Genomic DNA, 14481 nt, shown 5'->3' on the forward strand with positions numbered 1-14481 from the left:
GATTATTTGTTCTTCTTAAATAACAAACTTTTCAGGAGTTATAACAAGAAACTGTGCTTAGACTCTAACATCAGTCCTTGATGTGATTATAGAATTAGTAATGGCACAAAAGAGAACAAAGAAGAGAAAACAAACTGGACCAGATCAACTGTACACAGGAGAAGTACTTATCCTTGCTAGAAGCAATATTATGAAGGTTTTAAAGGATTAATTCCCAAGCGTAAGGTGAGGATGAGACAAAATTGTCATCAAATTAATATAAAAATAAAATACCACATTATAAGTTGTAGATACATATGGATGTAAGATGTTTTGGTTAAAAAATATTTAATGGTGACCCTGCAGTGTACCAGAAGCTAACAGCCAGTCATCAACAAAAAAGATCTAAAATTTAATCATAAATACAAGTTCAAACATAATTTTAAAAAACTATACCTGCATCTTAAGTACAAATCAAAACAAGTTACAAATACTAATAAAATAAATCTTTTATTAAAATGAAAGTCTAGAAAATTTTTTTCATTTAAAACTAAGGTCACAACTAAAATAAACAACTTCAAAAAAAATTTCCATAACATGATTTAATTTTAAAACTATATAAATTTATAATACAAATGGTTTTATACTCAAACATTTTAATAACTTAACATTTTTGTTATCTAAGAAACTTAAGGATATATAAAATAATGAAATTTCATTACAAGAGATTATTTATTTTGGTCCTTTTGGAAAAACTAACTTGACATTGAAGTTTTGCGTTTTGTTTTGCGTTTTTTGCATGGCTCCAGGTATGAAACAGACTACAAGATGATAACTCCAACACATATAGCCACTGATTCTGTTTTAAAGTTCACTTTTTTCTTCCAATCCTTTTAAATGTCTCCAGTCATAATAGCAATGAATTCCTCCTGATTTACTGTGAAAGACAATACAACAATCAGAAGAATGATTAACTCATGACTTTTTAACAGGCTAAGAATAATATTATACAGATAAGTCAAAAAGCTATGTAATAAAGCTATGTAATATGCAAATTAAGAATAAAAATATTATTATTCTGTTAGCAAATCAAACACGCCTACTACCCCCCCCAAAAAAAAAATCCCGAGTATGAAATTCAAAATAAAATTTTGAGTCAAATGGATAAACAATAAAATCTCACTAGATATGCCCTATATAAATAGCAAGTATTATGTTTATTCAATTTAACTGGAGACAATTTACAAAAAGAATAAATTATAGGCTATATGAAAATCAATGAAGTTAAAGTAATAAAATATAGTAGAAATTAAACAAATGTTCAATAACTTACCTTTTAACAATGCTCTGCAATTTACAAGGCAGTTTCACATATATTACCTTATAATCAATGATCAGAGTTGGACCCAAGCTCATCAATTATCTATCTAAAACATGAATTCCCTTTAGGTAGGTAGGTGGTACAGTGAACTGAAGATTGGGCGTAAAAATCAGGAAGCCCTGAGTTGAAATCTAGTTGAACACACTTAACCTCTTTCAGCCTCAGTTTTCTCATCTGTAAAACAGGGATTAACAATACCATCTATTTCTCAGAGTTCTTGAGACTGGACAGTGCCTGCCATAGAGTAAATACTTAATATATGTTTTCTTTCTTCCCTTGTTCTTTACAATATCCCTCAATCCCAAGTGACTATATCCAGCTTCTGCTTGCATATGTCCAACAGTGAAAGAAAACTCTCTCCAGCTCATGATGTAATTCATTCCACTTTTGGCAGCTAAAATTGTTAATAACTTCATTCTTATACTGAAAAGCATTAGATTATAAAACTATTACATTATAAAACTCCTTGAAGTCAAGAGATAAGGATGATTTTTCACCTTGTAGTCCAAATTCCTAGTATACAGTAATTTTGCAAACCGTATGTGCTTACTAAGTTTGCTGAAATGAAATTTACCTACTTGTAATTTTTGGAAATAAAATTACATTGATATCATTTGTTTTTATAACATCATCATTTCCAAATTTATCTCCCAGGCATCTTCTATAACAAAAGGGAGAACATAACAAAAATCTAACCATTTATTACATATAGGGTTTCCACATCTATAACCTCCAATCTCTACAACAAAGAGCGGGGGATAGGGATGGGAGAGGAGAGAAGGTACTTCCTCATAGCTTTTTTTCAGAGTTGTTTGGTCTTTTTTTATAACATGACTAATTGTGGAATTATACATGACTAAACATGTATAAGCTATATGAAATTTCTTGCCTTCTCAATGGGGATGAGGTGGTAAGGAGGAGCGAGTTTAAAACTCAAAATGTTAAAAATAAATGTTAAAAATTGGTTTTACATGTAATGGGGGAGGGGAATCATAACTGAATAATTTTAAAAGAAAAGAAAAAAAGTCAAATGGTAGGCAAAATTTTAAAAAACCTTCTTTGGTTCCCTTTTAGTGTTGTTAATGTCCTAATAACTGTTTTTAATGATACAGCTTACTATTACTATATTACTATGCCCATTTTGAATATCTGTAGTATATAGAATAATATGTTGGTCTAAAACTCATTTCAACTGCATTATTTTCAAATTTCTCCAGTAATTCTTGTCAAATATTTAGTTCTTCAAGCATTTTGGAGTTTACTGAGCATTATGTAATTAAGTTCAATAAATTTTTATTCTTCCTTATCCACTTATTTTCCATCTTTTTTATTCAGTTTGCCTAGCACCTTAACAATTAAAGTCTGTTAAAATGAAAACTGCCTGTACCTGTAATTTTTAACCATTTTCCTTATTCTCTCATACTGCCTATGAAATAGAATATGCAGGTATTTGAAAATAAGGATTCAATTTCATAGGTAATGAAATAAAAATTAAGTAATTTGTTTCAAAGTTAAAGTGGGAGTACTAGTACTCTACTAAACCATGTTTCATTATCTGCTAGAAAAAAATACTGTTTTTAATAATTACACAAGAATTCATCTGTAATTAGTGCATTATATATATGTGAATATGCTAAAAGTGCTAAAATAATTCTGATTTCTTAAGAAAGCTTAATCATTCAATTTAAAATTTATGAATTATCATAATATTCAAACTATTCAGAGTTATATTGGAACCTATTGTGTATTTAGATTAGTGAGGTCCTAACTAATGAGATTTTTCCCTCCTAGATCACTAGATCCTAGGGTCTTCTCATGGCAAGGATTATACAACTCAATGAAACTCTCACCTATATCGTGACAGGCTACTCAAGATAGGTCATAGTAGAGAGTTTTGACAAAGCGCAATCCAAACGGTAAACCACTCCAGTACCTTAACCAAGAAAAACTCGTAGATAATAGTATTAAAATGATAAAAGACATGATACCAAAAGATGAGTCAGCCACTCAGGCAAAAAGTTGTCCAACAAGGGCAGCTAAGTGGTGCAATGAATAGAGTACTAGTCCTGAAGTCAGGAGGACTTGAGTTCAAATCTGGCCTCAGACATTTAACACTGCCCAGCTAGGTGACCCTGGGGCAAGTCACTTCACCTCAACTGCCTCAGAAAAAAAAAAAAAAAAGTTGTCCAACACATTACAGAGGAAGAATAAAGGATAACTACAAGTAACTCCAGTACTGATCAAAAGCTGGTCAAAGACAAAAAAGAGTTTCATTGAAGATGTGTCTGGTGACAAAATGATGTAAAGATCAATATTGCAGAGGAAGCAGGAATGTAATATGAATCAAGGTAAGTTGAATATGATCAAACAGAAGATGAAAAGATTAAACATCAACATCTCACAAATCAATGAACTTAGGATGGAAATGGGTGAATTTAAGAGACAACTATAGTAACAGGCAAGTTTGGCCTTGGAGTACAAAATGAAGCAAGCCAGAAACTAATAAGATTTTTTGTCAAGGTAACTTTGCTGGTCAGCCCTTTTTGCAGTGGTAAGGAACTAGATAGTAAGTGGATGCCCATCAGTTAGGAAATGGCTGAGTAAATTATATGATATATGAATGTAATGGAATACTATGAGCAGGCTGATTTTAGAAAATCTGGGGAAGTCTTCCATGAACTGATGCTAAGTAAAGTGAGCTCTCAGAGCTGACAGAACATTGTTCATAGCAACAATAAGATTATGTAATAATCAATTGTAATGAACCTGGCTTTTTTCAACAAGGAAGTGATTTAAGGCAATTCTAAAAGACTTGTGATGAAAAATGCCATCCAGAGAACTATGAAGACTGAATGTGGATGTATCAAAGCATAGCATTTTTACCTTTTTGTTGTTGCTTGCTTGGTTTTTTTTTTCTTTCTCATGTTTTTCCCCTTTTAATCTGATTTTTTCCTTTTTTGCACAGAATGATGAATATGGACATATGTTTAGAAGAACTACACATGTTTAACCTCTATCAGATTGCTTGCTATCTTAGGGAGGGGAAAGAAGGGAGGAGAGGAAGATAAATTTGAAACAAAGATTTGCAAAAGTGAATGTTCAAAACTATGTTTATATGTATTTGGAAAAATAAAATACTAATTTTTTTTAAAAATAGAAAGAGTTTAGTATTAGCTTAAATAAGCTTTACATCATAGATTAAGTTTTTGTTGGCTAGCTTAGGAACCAAAACATTTTATGGTCTTATTTGTATAAGATGTAATTTACATTCTAAACAAACAACTTAAACATTTGGAATATACACAAACAACAGAATAAGACACACAAACAAAAAGAATAATTTGATGGTCATAGCAAATACTCTTTTTCAACAACCCAAAAGGTAACTCCACACATAGATATCATCAGATGATCAATCTAGAAATCAGACTGATTATATATGCTTCATGACCAAAAGTATAAAAGCTCTAGACAATCAGATAAAAAAAGACCTGGAGCTAACTATAGCTCAAGAGCATAGGCTCCTTATTGCAAAATTCAGACTTAAATTGAAAAAAAAAAAAAAGTAAGGAAAACCATCAGTTCACATGGGTTTGATCTAATTAGCATTTTTTATGAACATGAAGATGGAGTGATAAATAGATTTAAAAGTATTAGATCTGGTAGAAACTATCCCTAAAGAACTCTAAACAGAGATTTGCAATATGTACAGGAGGCAGCAACTAAAAGCATTCCAAAGAAAAAGAAGAACAGGAAAGTAAAACAGTTATCTCATGAGGCTTTATAAAAGTGAAAGGCAAAGGAGAAAAAGAGATATCCAACTAAATGCAGAATTCCAAAGAGTATCAAAGAGAGATAAAGTTTCCTTAAATGAGCAATACAAAAAAAAAAAAAAAAAAAAAAACAGAAAATAACAGAATGGGAAAGACAAGAAATCTCTTCAGGAAAATCACAGACATCAAAGCAATGTTTCATGCAAAAATAGGCATGATAAAAAGCAAAAATGGTAGGGACTTAACAGAAGTAGAAACAATTAAGAACAGATGACAAAAATACACAAAAGAATTATACAAGAAAGATCTTAAGAGCAGTGATAATCACATTAATGTGATTACTGATCTAGAGCCAGATAGCCTAGAGAATGAAATCAAGGGGGTCTTAAAAGCAGAGTGCTAACAATAAGACAAGTGGAAGGGACAAAATCCAAATAAAGTATTTAAAATCCTGAAAGATGCTGCTGCTAAAGGGCTGTACTCAATATGCCACAAAATTTGGAAAACACAACAGTGACCACTGGGTTGGAAAAAACCAACTTATGCCCCAAAGATCTATATCAAAGAATGTTCAAATTGGCAAACAATTGAACTCATTTCACATGCGAGCAAAGTAATGCAACTCTGAGAGCCAGGCTTCAGCAATATGTGAATAGAGAATAATCAGCAGAATAGGCTGGTTTCCGAAGAAACAGAGGTACTAGAAACTAAACTGCAAGCACTTTTTGGATTATGCAGAAAGCAAAGAAGTTCCAGAAAAGCATCTACCTCTGCTTCACTGACTACACTAAAGCCTCTGACTATATGGATGACAACAAAATGTGGCTAGTCCTCAAAGAATCAAAGAAGTACCAGATCATCTTATTTCCTGGGGAACCTGTAGCAGGTCAAGAAAAATAGTTAGAACCAAACATGGAATAGTTGATTGATTGAAGACTGGAAAAGGAGTATTAAAAGGCTGTGTTGTGATATTATTTAACTTATATGCAGAATAGATTATGCAAAATGCCAAGGTAAATGAATCAAAAGCCTGAATTAAGGTTACTAGGGGAAAAATAGCCTCAGATAATATTACTCTGATGGCTGAAATGAAAATTTAAGAAACCTCTTGATGAGGGTGAAACAGGAGAATATAAAAACTGGCTTGAAATTTAACATTAAAAAAAAAAAAAAACTAAGATCTTGGCAACTAGTCCCATCACTTCCTGGCAAAGAGGGAGAAGAAATAGAAGCAGTGTCAGATTTTATATTCTTGGGCTCAAAGATGACTGCAGATGGCAACTACAGCCATGAAATTAAAAAATGCTTGCTCCTTGGAAGGAAAGCTATAGCAAATCTGGACAGCATACTAAAAAGCAGAGACATCACCTTGCCAACAAAGGTTCTTATAGTCAAAACTATGGTTTTTCCAGTAGCAATGTATGACAATGCAAGTTGAACTACAAGGAAAATTGAGTCCTGCAGAATCAATGCTTTCAAATTGTGGTGTTGGAAAATACTTTTGAGAGTCTCTTGGATGAAAGGAGATAAAATCAGTCAATGTTAAAAAAAAATTAATTCAGAATATTCACTAGAGGTCAATTCTGCAACTGAAGCTTACTCTGGTCACATAATGAGAAGACAGCATTCAATAGAAAAAACCCTGATGTTGGGAAAGTCTGAAGGCAAAAGAAAAGGAGATGGCAGAGACTGAGATGGATAGATGGTATTTTGGAAGCAATGAACATGAGCTTAAGCAGATTTTGTAAAATAATGGAGGATAAGAGAAGGGCCTGACATGTTATGATCCATAGGGTGAAGAAAAGTAGAACACAATTGAACAACAACAATTAATGAGATTTTATTATACTTTGTAAAAAACTGAATGATAGTATTGTTTGACAGGGATAGAAACAAGTGTTTTAATTAAAAAACTCTGGCCTTAACTAAAAACTAAGTTATTATAATCGAAAATTGAATAGAGAAATATAATAAAGTTATAATAGAAAAAAATAATAATGAGAAATGTAATAAAACAGAATACAGAAAAATAATTACAAAGTTTCCTGAATAACTAATCAGTTAACATTTTACTTGATTATCACAAAAGGCGGGTAGGTGGTGCAGTGGATAGAGCGCCAGTCCTGAAGTCAGGACCAGAGTTCAAGTCTGGCCTCAGACACTTAACACTTCCTAGCTTTGTGATCTTGGGCAAGTCATTTAACCCCAATTGCCTCAACAAAAAAAAAAAAAAAAAAAAGCAAAAAACCTGGAAAAGACTTCAGAATTCTAATCAATGCAACTGAACAGTCCTTACATCAGAGGAAAAAACCTCTCAGTTCTTGCAAAAAGGAGGCAGAATAGTGAGGAATGAAGTACATATTTTGAAAGATGGCCAATGAATTATTGGTATTGTTTGACCAAATTTATTTCTCATAAAGGAGGGTTCTAATAGGAGAGCATATATGAATAGTGACAATGATCTTAAAAAAAGGAACATCAATAAACTCAAAAAATTAATAACCACTGCAAAGATAATATAAAAATTAATCAAAGGCAATGTAAGTGAATCTATCTGTAAATAAAAATAAGACAACAATCTAGGAATAAGATGATAACAGCCTTACTAACTTTAACCAAAATTATCTGCTGTTAAAGAAAAATTCAGAAACAACCAATTTCATAGGATGTCAGAACTGAAAAGGACCTTTGAAATTATCTTTGTCCAATGTCTTCATTTACAAATAAGAAAACTAGTCCTGACCAATAAAATGATTTTCTCAAGATCACATAGTACAGTGGCAGAACCAGGAATAGAATCAATTCTTCTTTAAGACAAGTATTATTTCCAATACCCTACTGTCTATTTTTTTAAAAATCAGAAAAAGGAAGCCCATAAGAGTAAGATGGCAAATAAATTAAGTAGTTCATTCCCTATTGTTAGAATACTTGGTGTTTAATGAACCCTGAACAATAGGATGTAGTCTTTAAGGGCTTGCCACATCACAAATTATTCACAGCAATTATGGTATAGTAGAAACACAAGACCAGAGCCAAGAGACCCCCAGCCATAATCCCAGGATTAAGGAGAGAAGTAAAAACATCTAAAAGACATCATCCCTGAATTAAGGAACTAACAACCTAGTGGATGCCAACCTGGGTAGTATAAATTTAAACAGGGTAAAACAAACATTTAATGTGATGAAGAATATGATGAAAGTATTGTTTTACACTTCAAACAGATTTATGAATAATTTGTTCAGCAAATAAAAAGCAAAGCACAAATCCTTCCTTCCTCCTTTCAATTTTCCATAATTGAGAAATCTTAAGTATGTGGATTTTAAATCAGATTTAATATGGTAAGTTTTAAAATGATAAACATTTTCATAATGTGTTTAAAATATATTTTAAAGTGCATTTAAAACATTTTAACATATGAAGTGAACATAGGCAGCAAATTGGTAGTATGGTTGGAGCTTTTGATTCACAAAGACTTGAATCATACCTCAAGACTTACTAGCTGCGTGACCTTGGGTAAAGTCTGCCTCACGTTCCTTTTCTATTGAAATGGGATAAACAACAGTACCTACTTCAAATAATTATTTTGAGGAACATATAAAGATAATAAATGCAAAGCACTTTGAAAACATAAAGAGCAATATTTTAATTATATTTGCTAATGGCTGGCAAGATTTAGTGGTTTTCATTCCTCAGAGAAAACATACTTATTTCAAAATATCAAATATCAAAATATTAAAGATATTAAAGAAAAGTAACCCAAAAAGTAAATGCAATTTGATTACTACCAGAATCATCAATGTTATATTTATTTTTCTGATTTTATACCATTTTTATGTGAAAACTGCTTGCATTTCTAAATTTTCTTCCAACTTGCTAATATGCCAATGTTTCCCTTTTCTTTTAACTCGTTGCTAACCTACTAATGACTGATATTACTATTTTTCAGTGACCCAAAGCTTTATATAAATTCTAATTCGATCCTCACAACCATAATTAGAAAAAAAAATTAATAAGTGATGAAGAAATCCAAAATAGTTTAATGGATTGTAACTGAGTTACAGAATCTTCATTCTGTACTTTCATTTTATAGATAAGGATATTTTATTATGCCACAATTTTATTATGCCACAAATAATAACCAACAGTTACACCAAGAGACCTACTTGATTTCAACTTTAGTTTTTAAAAGATTAAATTCTCTTCAAGAGAAATGATACAGAAGCATGTTACACAATTTCCTGACAGAAGGATGAATGATGGACTCAAGCTGGAGAATTAAACGTATATTTTTGGACATGGCAAATGTGTGGATTTGTTTTCCTTGACTATGCTTATTTATTATAAGAAGTGTGTTTTTCTCTGTGTGGTGGGAGAGGCAAGCTAGCAACAAAGATACCTCCCTCAAAAGAAGAAAAGATGATCACTGAAGCAATTTTTTTAAATGCACAGAAGAAAAATGAAGTTCAAAAGGAAACAGAAACAAGGACAGCTTTAAAAATAACAGACTGCATTCATTATATACTTTTTAACAGCAAGCTTGAACATAAGAGATTTCTATTTTCACAAATAATCTTTTTCTATGTTGTTTTGCATATGGAAATGACTTTGGGGTGCATTCATTAAATTCAAAATATTTAAAAATAAAATTTTAAAAAGAATGACCTTTTCTATTTTATACAACTTTGGGGAGGGAGAAAGATTCTGTGTCAATATCATATATTTTATAATTATAACTTGCTACTATGTGCTAAAAACAGATTTTTTTGCTTTATTTCACTTAACTCCTCATTCACTATCTTCTTAACACCCTACAAAATAGGGGGAGAAACAACTATTTTTAAATTTCCCAATATGTTATACATTTTAAGAAATTTTTTAAGGATAGAGAAAATTGATGAAGAATATACAGAAAAACCAACAATTGATTTAAGTATTAGAAAATAAAATATGAGGAAAAATTTAAAAACTAGAATTTTACTTGCTAAAAAATGACTATCAACTTTATACACACACACACACACACACACACACACACACACACACACACGTATACATATGTACCATTATTACAAAAAGGATACTATCTAGATTTCTATCTACAAAAAAATGCACTAAATATACAATAAGAAAAATTCACATTAGATATTAAAAACCTGACTGTCGTCATGTCTGAAGATTTCTGAGAAGTAAACACACATATAAATTTGGATTCAGGTACCCATGTAAAAAGAAAGAACCAGACCATTCTCGTTCATGATGATATAAGTTCATTCTGGTAGGCAATAAGAATATATATCTAGCTGCCTTTTATGTTGTGACCAATGGCTTAGAAAAAGTAGAATTGATGCTATTTGGCTTTTAAGTCATACTAAATTCAAAGATTACAAGGGGCATGTTGGCAATTTAATTTTAAATATTTCATATAAAATCATAGCAGTCAAACCTACATTTAAAATTTTTAATGTTAACGCTGTCTTTTTTTTCCTAACCTTGCTGCAATTAAAGACTGAGTTGAAACTTGAGGCCATCTAATCTAACTTCTAACAACAAGAACACTAACTACAATATCCTACAAGCAGTCATTCAGAATTCACCTGAAGACTTCTAAAAAGGATATGGGAATGAGTGGGCAGGAAGATTCCTCCTCAAAATAACCCCACGCTCCATAAATAGACTGTTCCAATAATTAGAAAAGTTTTATACACATCAAATGAAAATCTGCCTCACTGCAAATTCCATCTACTATTTTTATTTTACCTTCTGAGTCCAAGCAAAGCAAGTCTCACCTACTTTGTACAATGAAAAACAGATAGCTCTCAATTCCTCATACCTCCACCAAGTCTCTTCTAGGCTAAAGAGACTTACAGAGTTCCTTCCACCAATTTTTGTAAGATATGGTCTCAAATAAATAAATGAATGTAGTTATGTAAAATAAAGTTCTAAATTATGTTTATGAAATTATATCTGTTAAAACATGACCAGTTTTAAAATCTAATTCAAGTGAGTCACTATCATTATATTTGAACCTTAAATAACTACTTTTTAATTTTAAAATTTGGTTTTTTTAATTCCATTGAAGAGTACAAGAATTGCATTTTATTTCCATTAAGGCCTGTGTACTGAAAACTAACATACTTTCAGAAGACAATGGCATGTGATTGAGAAATCTGAGTTTTTTCATGATGGGCATTATAGATGGGTTACAAAATAACCCAAATGAACATTAAGCAGCAAAGGCAAGATCACTAACAAAGCATATTGACTTCAAGCAATAAAGAAATGCTCCTCATGACAGCTCAGTTGGGTTGGACCTAAGCAAAGAATGGATGACAGCAGGATATCCAAGCAGCTGTTCTACAGTGAACTGAAATGAGATAATCACAAGCAGTGAGGGCAAAAGAAATGCTTCAAGGATGTACTGAAACAGCTTTAAGCAAAAAGAGCAGAGCTGTGACCTACTGTGAAGCAAAAGTAGGAGGCAGTGATAGAGAAGTCTAACATGCAGTTATGATATATAATGAAAGAAGCTGCTTTTCTTAAGCAAAAGCTTCAGATCAACTTGGAGTCTAAAAGGCAGTATCCCAATCATCAGGTTCTTCAAATAGCAAATGGAGTTACCAAGCAAAAATCATACTTCAAGTGCTCCTAGTGTTTAAAGAACTGTTTGTTACACATTCATCTTTTCAGTTACTGTTAGAAGTTTTGCCTCCGGAGGTATTTAAGGATGACACTAACATCATATCTCTTGGCCTAGTAATCAAGAAGAGTGGAAAAAAAAAAAAAAAAGACTGGAGGCATTGAATTACTGTAACACAAACGACAATTAGAATGAACATGTATACTCCATATGTTTTTAATGGTTAGCTTTGTCCTAAATTAAACATTTTATCTAATAAAGACCATTTGTGCTGAAAAATAATAAAATTATACTAAGTGAAGAGTGGGAGTCAAAATATTCTTTAAAATTATGGCTTTTCATAAAATATACCCTGAATTTTAAAACTTGAAGAAGCCTCAAATAAAAATCTTGTCTTTATTTTATAGATGAGGAAACTGAGGCCAAGATTACAAATCTACCTAAAACCCAAACTTTCTGATTCCAAGCCCATACTATGAGCTTTCTACTATGCCATATTACCTTTCCTACAGCATGATTTTTTAAGCAAACTATGGATAGTACAGTCCCTGTTAAGATACATTACTTCCACTTTTTATTCACATACTAGTTCACACTTATATAGTACTTTATCATGTATCATGCTTATTCTTCCAGTTTTGTAAGAGTGATATTGTTAATCCCATTTTACAGGAGGAGAAAATGAGGCACTGAGAAGTTAACTATTTGGACCAGAGTCAACAGCTTCTAAGGATCTAAGGCAGGATTCAATGGTAAAGATCAATAATCAGTGCCTTGAGTGCTTTGCTTTGTATCATTTATTGGCTTTATAATCATTTATCTTCATAGAATAATAAGTAACTATATGAATTATAGGAAGAATATAGACCCTGATAAAAATTTCTATTTAACCAAACTATGATGTAGTATCAGGGAAATTCTTGTGTTAATTAACCTTAAAAGTGCAGCTAAAGCAGTATAAAGTGTGTCTTAAGTATGTAACCATAATAATCACACCTGAATATTAATCTTTATGTTAAAATATTTTATTTATATTAAATATATATTTATATTAAAATTTGCTATTTTTCACAAGAGCCTGTTTGAGTAAAAAGGCATTGATCTGCACAATAGCAAATCCTTTTTCACTATACATGAATCAAGAGACCTATAAATAACTGTGAATTTTCTATCTTAGGGTCTCAGACATAATGGAAGATCTGTAGACTCCACCTTTGCTTCTTTTACTAAAGGTTGGTTTCTTTGCCCAGAAAGGCTTCCCACTTTCTTTCTTACATTATTAAGACTAACACTCTAAGCCCCACTATGCCACAATGCCTCATTTGCTGTTTAATGCATAAAATTCCTTGATCAAGTAAAATAAAATTTGAAATATTCCTCAGAGAAGGAAAATAATAAAATCCACCAAGGTATTATATATCAGATTCTCTAGAGAAGAGAAAGTCTTAATAAGAATGCACTAAAATCCTTAGAAAAGAGAAAGAAGACTACAAGGAAGGAAAGCTATAGCAATGGAAGGCTTTGGGAGGACAAAGACAAATTTAGTTAAATTCATACTTTTGCAAAGAATTAGCTCTTACTACCAAACATAACAACTAAGTAAGAACAGTTGGACAAAAAGCCACATATGAAATTATCAGCAATACTACTGAGATAAAATCTGACAACAGATTTTGCTCCAAACTTACTTTCTCCATCACCATCTTTATCAAATTCTTCTATCATGGCTCGAAGTTCTTCATCACTCATGTTTTCACCCAATTCTCGAGCAACCCGTCGCAAGTTTCTCAAGCTTATTTTGCCTGAATCATCATCATCAAATAATTTAAATGCTTTTAGTATTTCTTCCTGAGGATCTCTGTCCAAAATCCAGTCTGTCACTAAGGTTTAAAAAAAAATTTTAAAGAAATTTTTAAAACTTTTAAAATAATGAAGATATCCTACTATATTGTATATCAAATTTTACATGATCTTTTCTTTGTTCTCCATACAAATCGGTAAAATCAATTACAATCAATGACTTTATAGTTGAAAGATTAAAATTTAGATAGCTAATTTTAGAAAAATTATATATATGTATGTATATGTATGTATTTTTTCATAATAGATCCCATTATAAAATTAAACTATAAATTTGCTCTAAGAAATGAGAGATGGAAAAGAGTAGCATTAAATGAGGCTCAATTTTCATCAAGCACTCTGAAAATCAAGGAAATGAACACAAAAATGTAAGGCATGCTTCCTACCCTGAAAAAGTTTACACTCTAGTTTTAAAGATATAACAACCATAGAGCAATTCCAGATTGCTATATCTCAAAATTTTCTTAATTAAAAGTCCTGTTTATCTCATTAAATTAACGTATTTGACTCAACTTTTTTTTTCATTTAGATTACTAATATTTTTTCACTTTAACAAATTCTTTGCATATTTTTTTCATAACATTTTATTATATAATTAAACCAAATAGTTGCTCTAAGGAATGGAAGATGGGAAAGAGTACTTACTATTTACTGAGACTTGATTAATCATCAAGCACCTTGATAATCAATGTAATGAACATACAAGACATGCTTCCTGAACACTGGTTTTACACTCTAGTTAGCTTACATTCTGGTTTTAATAAAACGATTACAAAACAATTCTAGATATATGTTAAAAAGAGAGAGAACAAGAGAGCTATTTTTTATCTAAGAGTATTATTATATCTCAA

The 14481-nt window shown here is 31.3% G+C and overlaps 1 protein-coding gene across 2 annotated transcripts in view; it reads right to left on the reverse strand.

The window, feature by feature from the left end:
* Nucleotides 1-310: 310 nt before the first annotated feature.
* CETN3 (centrin 3) overlaps nucleotides 311-14481 on the reverse strand; it is a 39590-nt gene continuing 25419 nt past the window's right edge. The window contains exons 4-5 of one of the 2 annotated variants that reach the window (XM_051993473.1): nucleotides 13459-13650; nucleotides 311-916 (exon numbers count right to left, since the gene is read on the reverse strand). In XM_051993473.1, coding sequence (XP_051849433.1) covers nucleotides 873-916; nucleotides 13459-13650 — 236 coding nt within the window. In that variant the 3' untranslated portion in view covers nucleotides 311-872. Of the gene's footprint in view, nucleotides 917-1049; nucleotides 1535-13458; nucleotides 13651-14481 lie in introns of those variants that run through there. The other variant, XM_051993482.1, reaches the window with a different exon arrangement.

This window comes from Antechinus flavipes, chromosome 1 (genome assembly GCF_016432865.1).
Source record: "Antechinus flavipes isolate AdamAnt ecotype Samford, QLD, Australia chromosome 1, AdamAnt_v2, whole genome shotgun sequence".
NCBI classification, from domain to species: Eukaryota; Metazoa; Chordata; class Mammalia; order Dasyuromorphia; family Dasyuridae; genus Antechinus; species Antechinus flavipes.